This window comes from Diospyros lotus, chromosome 11, assembly GCF_014633365.1.
Source record: "Diospyros lotus cultivar Yz01 chromosome 11, ASM1463336v1, whole genome shotgun sequence".
NCBI lineage: Eukaryota > Viridiplantae > Streptophyta > Magnoliopsida > Ericales > Ebenaceae > Diospyros > Diospyros lotus.
Genome location: NC_068348.1, coordinates 24071005 through 24079142, shown reverse-complemented (window position 1 = coordinate 24079142; position 8138 = coordinate 24071005). Strand labels below are relative to the sequence as shown.

The following is an 8138-nucleotide window of genomic DNA, read 5'->3' as shown; positions in this document are numbered from 1 at the left end:
GCATACACTTATTATGTCACAACATTTCTTCCTCATTTCAAACAAAGATTTTCATATCTCAAATATTTGTTTTTAAAACACCCGATTCGCCCTTTCTCTTGGGTGTCACTACAAGAATTTCAGGTTTTAGCGATGAAAATATTCTGTCACTAAAATCTAAAATCCTTCGCTAAATCAATTTAGCGACGGATAGAGTCCGTCGCTGAATTCATCGTCGCAAATTTTTTTTGCGACAGATCCATCGCCAATTTAGCGACGAAAAATTTTCGTCGCTAAATGTATTTTTTTAAAATTTAGTGATGGATATTTTCGTCGTTATTTTTTTAAAAAAATAAGAATTTATTTTAGAGACGAAAATATTCCATCGCTAAAATATATATATTTTTTATTTTTTAATAAAAATTTCTATCATTAAAATATATTAAGAAATAAAAAAATAAAACTAAAAAAGATACCTCCCTTATCCTGCTCATTTTAACAAACGTCACCTAAATACATTAAATAAATATTTATTTATATATATATTTTATTTTTTAACAAGAATAACAGATGTTATTTCTCTAGTTGTAACTATTATGAATGGCTTAATTGTACATTTAATTGTGTTACAATGTCTATATATTATATAGTGTAATGATATTATTATAAAGTATAAGATACAATGTCATTCATATATTATAGTTTTTTAACTTTTTAGCTTAGCGAAAAATTCTCCTATTTATAGAGGGAATGAGATTGACAAGATAGCTCTTAGACTCCTTTTTTTTATAATAAAATCTCTCGATATTATTTCATTTTTATGATTTCTAAAATTTAAAATAATAAAATTGTTAACAATATTATGATTTTTAAATTTTTTATTTATTTTTAAAATAGTGTTTGTTTACATTTTGTACAAATTTAATAAATATTATAAATAATTTATTATTATAAATTTATTATATTTTTTATTTTATGCACATGAAATATATTATTTCATATATTTAGAATTTAACAATATTATTGTTTTTAAAATTAATATATTTATTTAAATTTTATAAATTAATTTTTTTATATTCATCTCATGTTTAAATGTACATTTAATTTTTTAAATATACATTAATATATTTAATTTTTTATAAAAATTAAATATTTATATATTTAAATATTCATCTCAAATTTAAATATTTATAAATTAATTGAATAAAAATAATAAAAATTAAAAATTAAAAAATTAATGTTAGCTACGGATTAAATATTCATCTCAAATGAATTCATGTTTGGAATGATATAACTTAAAATTTGAAATTCAATTGAATTCTACAACTTATGTTTGGAATGAATCCAAAATTTAAGTTTTATTTGTTGTTATTGCCTAAAATATCCTTGGTTTAATAACCTTGTTTAAGTTAAAAAAATAAACATAATCAAATATCCAGAATTATTTCACATCAAAATTGGTAATCTTACACAGTAAAATATCTAATATGCTCTTATATTGATTTTAACAATCATATTATATTAATTCTAACACAAATCTTCCCTTCTTATAAATACGCATGAAGCTTCAGCGCAAGCTTCAATCTAATCAATCCCAACTGCAGAGAAGACGCGGAGGGAGAGGGAGAGAGAGAGAGAGAGAGAGTTAATCATGGAGTTGAAGTTTCTGCTTGGCTACGTGTTCGAGCCTACCGACGAAGTGCTCATCGAGCATTATCTGTTGAAAAGGATGACCGGGGAGATATTACCGGTGGCCGAACTTAATCTTGTGAGTGAGTGCAATCTCTACAGTGAAGAGGGATTGCAGGAGGCATTTCGAAGAATTCAAGAATTAGAGGACAAAGAAGAAAATGACGAGGACGACGACGACGTTAGAGAAAATAGTTTGGATCATTTCATCCCTTCCCCGACATTCAATAAGGAGCTCTTCTTTTTCACGCCGCTGAGGAAAAAGAGTCACAACGGCAACAGAATCGATAGATCGGTGGGAAAGGGAACTTGGAAGGGGCTGGACAGGGGACATCCAATTTTGGACGCTCAAGGCAGGGTTATTGGGATGAAGAAAAGCTTTAATTATGATAATAAAGGGTCAGCCCAACACCTTCAATGGGACATGAAGGAATATAGTCTTGACGGCATCTGTCTCCAAAATCCAAATATTAAGGTAACATCATTTTCATCCATACGACCATATCTCCCACCTCTCTCTCTCTCTCTCTCTCTTACTCTCTCACCCCCTCTATATGTATATGTTTATCGTCTGCCATATACAGACAGATATGGTTTAATTTTCTTCTTGAATCTTGGTCTTTTGATTATTCCCTATATAGTTGTGTTTTCTGTCATTGTAATTTGAAAGATTTTATTGGATCTCTCTCTCTAACCATTAATTAATTAGTTCTTGCCAAGATTAATGCATTTTTCTTTCGTCTGATGTGATGCAGATCAAGGACTACGCGATTTGCAAGATCAAAAAGAAAGCCAGAGCCAGAGGGAGAAAGCGTGCGAGAATCGAGAACCACCAAGTAGCAGAAGAAGAAGAAGAAGAAGAAGCTGGTGAATCATCATCTCATTCTCATGTGGGAGCTGGAGCTGGAGCTGTTCTCTCCAGCATTGAGATTGAGAAGCAAACACTAGAAGAAGAAACAGCTGCCGCAACTGATATCTTCAATAATAATATTGAAGACGATGCCGCCCATGGTTGGGTCCTCTCACATATTAGTTTTGACGATTTAGACTTTTGAAACAGATAGAGATTTTTGTTGTTTATTACTGTTGAGTGATAGATAGATATTGGACGTTATGTTTGCAAGTAGATTAGCTGTTACTGTTGAGAGTAAGTGCATTATCTTATTCTTGATCCTTATGTAAAATTAAAAGTCCAATTGTTTGTAATTATATTAATTACAATAATTGTTTGTGTACATAACATTATGTCATTGTAAATTTTCAAAATCAAAATATTGTGTTAGCTTTTTACATATATTTATATATATGCATGTTGTGATTACGTAGGTATGTATGTGCCTCCTCGTTCCTCCAAAAGGAGGAGTTAATTTGTTGTGATTAAGCATCACTTGTTGTTTTATAGTTTCATCTTTGGTTAATTTATTTATTTGTTGTATTATGCTAATTATGATAAGAGACACAAGTAGGGTAGCTAGTTTTACTTACAACAAAAGGAAAAGGAGAAATTGCATTCATAATATATGTTAATTATATATATTAATTAACATTAATAATAGTACTGTCTCTATATATTTATGATTTATATGGAAGAAAAAAAAATTGATTAAGATAAAAAATATATGTAAGAGTAATGCTAATCATAATAGTTAAGATGTAATAAATTTATTTTTTTTAATTTGTTTTTTGTTCTTAAACTAAAACAATTCTATTAGTTAATTAAATATTTAAAAAAATATGATGATACTTTTATATATAATGGATCAACAAATTTATTTAAAAATAAAAATAAAATACAATAAATTTAAAAATAAAGTACTATTGTGCCATGGTAAAATGGGTCTCACAAAAATATGTTTTTGGGCATCATGAAGCTTCCAGGCAAAACTTCCAGGCAACTAAGGGGTTTTCGAGCATCACGAAGCTTTCGAGCAACTAAGGGGTTTTCAGGCATCACGGAGCTTCTGGGCATTAGGGAGTTTCTAGCCAAAGCAAAGGACCTTTCGAGCAAATAAGAAGTTCCCAGGCACGAAAAAAACTTTTTGGACATGACTAAAGAGTTTCTGGCCATAAGGGACCTTTCGAGCATGACTAATAGCTTCCAGGCATAAAAGATCTTTTGGGCATGACTAAGTTTTCGAGCAAGGTACTTTCAAGGCATAAGGGACCTTCCGGGTAGATGTAGAGACTTTCTGGGCATTGGCGAGCTCTGGCCAAAGCTATAGAGTTTCCAGGCATAAGGGACCTTCCAAGTAGATGTAGAAACTTTTCGGGATTGTGTACCTTTCTGGGCATCATGTACCATTCTGAGCAAGAACGATACTTTTCAGGTAAATGACCCCTTCTAGATTATTGACACGTGTCCCTTAAAAGGATTCTCATGACCGTGCCCTATAAATACCTAGCTACAAGACCAAGCAAATGGATTTTTTTCCATCTCTAGTAACCTCTGAACACTTCTCTAATTTCTATTACAATAGTATCATTTTCGGAATACTAGCTTGATTGTCAGAGGGTCTTCGGGGGAGAACACCCTCACAGACCTTCTAACCTGTTTCGTAGTCTTGGTAGCAACATAGGTGGAGAACCAATTAGCAACATCAATTGTCTCAGGGTATACTTTCAAGGCATACATTCGGGGCATACTTTTCGGGCGTACCTTCAAGGTACACATTTAGAACATACCTTTAGGTCGAAGTTTCAAGGCACACATTTGGGACATACCCACTTCACAAAATTTCAATTATTGTATTTTGGGCAACAACAAATACAATTGTTACCGTTATCCGTACTCTAAATGTTTTTAAGTGGCAATCAGTTGTGTAAATCTTAAATCTAAGATAAAATAAATGAGAACAATCAAAACATAATATTACTCAAGATTGAGAAATTGAACCATCTAAATTAATATAATAAATCACAATTAACTTGGATTATTTTTTATAATTAAGTTGTACCTAATCTTGACAATTAAATTAATAAATCTTAGTTATTTTTTATTAACTTGGATTATTGTTTATATTATGTTTCCAAATTTTTAAATTTATGATAACTGAGCTGTTAGAATGCATGGAATATTTTTCATGTTCTAGCACCGTTATGCGATATAAGGGGCAGATTCGTCGTATTATTCAAACCTCATTATAAAAAAAATTATTTTACGATACAAATTCATTGATATAGAAGAATAAAATTTAAATAACAGTTATGTTTTTTGTGTGAATAAATAAGAGAAAATAATTGGGCAACTAAAATTCCTTCCTTTATGAAAAAAGGGGTGTAGATGTTGGTTTTTAATTATTAAACTCTATTTATAAATTAATTAATAAATCATCTATCTTTTCACCATTCACTTAAAATATTTTCTAAAATCATAAAAAAAAAAAAAAAAGACTGGCCAGTGGCCACATCTACACGTTTTATTTGAACATGCCACCTTCTCACTCGACATTCTTAAATTTCACTAAGTTATATATAATTTGTGTTGCATTTTTAAAATCATACCTATTCTTTTAATATTTAAAAAAATTTACATAGCATCTCATGTAACATAATCTAATAGCAGGAGATTAATATAATATAACTTTTAGACAATAGTCAATATAATTTTTCGAACATTGAAAAGTACTCTTTACATTTATATTAAATGTTGAAATTCACTAAATTCCCTTAAAATAACTGCAATGTTTCAATTAATCTTAAACAATTACATACTTCTATTATTACAAGTCAATTAAAAATAAAAATATCAAACTTACCCTTAAGCGGAAGAAAGTGACCTCAATTGATAATTTGAGAGAGAAAAATAGAAAAAAATGAAAAATAATGTAACCGTGTAAAAATTATATTATTTTATTACTATTCTTTTTCATAAAAAAAATTAGAGCTCCTTTATCTTTATTTTGTTTTCAATTTTATTATTTTGAAAATAAAAATAGAAAATCACATTATTTGATTGTTTGCTTTTGCATTCAAAATTTTTAAAAAGATTTGAAAAATAATGGAAACAATAAATAACTACTTAAAAGAAAATAAAAAATTGGATTTTAAATAGTATAATTACTTAAAACACAATTTTTTGGCTGTGAGTTTATAACAATTTTTTGCCATAATTGTTGTCAAGAAGCAAGATATAATTTTTAAAAGAGTTGAAAGCTTTTATAAACATGTTTTGAAATTTAAATATTTCAAAAGAAACAATCGACTAATTCTATGAATTTGTTGACAGTTTTTGTTCTAATAATATTAAAACGGCTAGTTTTTCAGGCATTTAATGTGGGGCGATGGTCATTAAATTTAATTTTTGTATTTGGTCGACTAGAAAGTTATAAATAGAGTATGAAGGAGCTTGAGGGAGAGCTAATGAAGAAGTGTACGTGTTCAAGCTAATCCCCCATCTCATATTTCTCTTTAAGTTTTCATTTTTCATTCGAAGGAAACGTGAATCTATTGTAACATTTGTTATAGCATTGGATTCTTATATTTGTGCTTTATTGTAATTAAGAGAGCTATTTCTTAGATTTTCATTAATTGTAAAAATTTATTGTTGTGTTGCCTAACTTTTGAGCTAGAGGGCTTATCTGGTATTGATAGAAGATTTGTATCTACATATCTTATTGCTAGAGGCCCTACTTAGATACAAGTAGAAGGTGTTAGTGGATTTGAAAATCCTTAGTGATAAGTTAAGGTAGTGGATTTGGCCAGTTGAATCGAACCACTATAAATCTTGTGTCATTTGTATCTTTCTTAATGGCATTCAAAAAATCAAGTTTTTAAGTCAGAAGAATCGTTTAAATTGATTCATCAAAATTGGTTTTGAAACACTTGAGAAATGAAACAAGTTTTTATAAAGTAAAGGCCAAACTGTTGACCACATGTGAGAAACTGTCAACTACTTAAGGTCTTGTTCTCGACTGGCTACTAAAGCCCGTTGACCAGTCAAATGCATGCTTTCGACTAAGAGTAGTCAATTGCCATTGCATCAAAATTGGTAGACCATTTTTTTAGCCTATCAACCATTTTCTTTACAGATTTCTCAAAAGGCCAGTTTTGTAGCCCTCCAACCATTTCCAAATGGCCAAAATTTTCAAATCCCATAAAGAGCTCTATAAATTCAAACCTAGTGGTGCATTTTGAAAGAGTTAGAGAATTACTGCTAGATTCAAGTTTCAAAATCTTACACAAGTGCTCAAGTATTTTCAAATTTTTCTCAAAAGGCTCTATTTTTCATTTGTATTATTTTTTTCCAAACCTTGTACTTAATTTTTGATAGACTTTGTAACTGAGAGATTCATCTCTCAAATCCTCTCTTATTGTAATCTCATTCTATTTGCCTAGCAAGGTTGCTAGAAGACCTACTTTGCAAAGTAGAAGGTTGTATTCATAGTCTTGGTTGAACCACTATATATAAATTGCTTGTGTCTCCTTTTCATTTATTTTTCATTTCATTAATCTTGATAAAAATTATTCTCAAACACTATTATTTTGCACTAAAACCTTACCATTTGGCAAAAAATGTTCAAGTTTAATCAAAATTTATAATTACCCAATTCAGCCCCCTCTTAAGTGTTTGGTACCATTGCTTAGACAAATTCTAACATACACTTATTATGTCACAATATTTCTTCCTCATTTCAAGCAAAGATTTTCATATCTCAAATAATTTTTTTTTTTAAAACATCCAGTTCACTCTTTCTCTTGGGTGTGTAGTGCCATATTTATTCAAATCTAATCAAGAATTGTGTATTTGAAAATATAAACAAAAAACCATATTTATTGAGAAAATTAAAAAAATTCAGTCAAATATTCAATTTTTTTAGAGATTACTTCACTTTCACAATTCAACGATAAATTGAAAATTAATTTATTTTTGTTATTTAAAGATGAATTTGATTTTTTTTAAGTTATAAACTAATTATTTTTGCATTTATTTGAAAATAAATTGAGATTTTATTTAGATTTAGAATCTAAAAGTGGGGTTGCAACAAAAAGAAAACAACCAAAAAGGGGGTTCAAGAGACCTTCCCAACTAAAGAGTCTCTAGAAGATTCTTTCGGATCAATCTTGCAAAGAGAGAATATCACTTACATATCACTTATGAGATCTTCTCCAAGTATCTCGCAATAGATGTAGATTATCTGCAAATCTTTCCTATCTCAAACAAGTTCAAAATGGTAAAAGTATTCATCACAAACCAACTAGCCCCACAATAAATAGGGGAGACTTTTTCCTAAAAGAGGTATGCCATAAATTCCATTGAAAGAGTCTACAACTTTCGTTAATCTACTATTTTCTATAATTTTGACTTAAGCATCAAAAGGTTTGCGTAAGGAACACTCTACTCCTTCTAACGAGTTCTTTTTTTGCAAATCCAAGACAACTTGGAGACAATTCCTAAATAAATAAATTTATTATTGTATTTAGATAACAACAATTGGCGTCGTATGTGAGAAAACCACTAAAAAGTCAAAAAA

At 29.4% G+C, this 8138-nt stretch overlaps 1 protein-coding gene across 1 annotated transcript; it reads left to right on the top strand.

The window, feature by feature from the left end:
* Positions 1 to 1630: 1630 nt before the first annotated feature.
* Positions 1631 to 2723, top strand: LOC127812789 (NAC domain-containing protein 2-like). The gene is made up of 2 exons (XM_052353319.1): positions 1631 to 2143; positions 2424 to 2723. The coding sequence occupies exons 1-2, from the start codon at positions 1631 to 1633 to the stop codon at positions 2721 to 2723; spliced, it is 813 nt and encodes a 270-aa protein (XP_052209279.1).
* The last annotated feature ends 5415 nt before the right edge of the window (positions 2724 to 8138 follow it).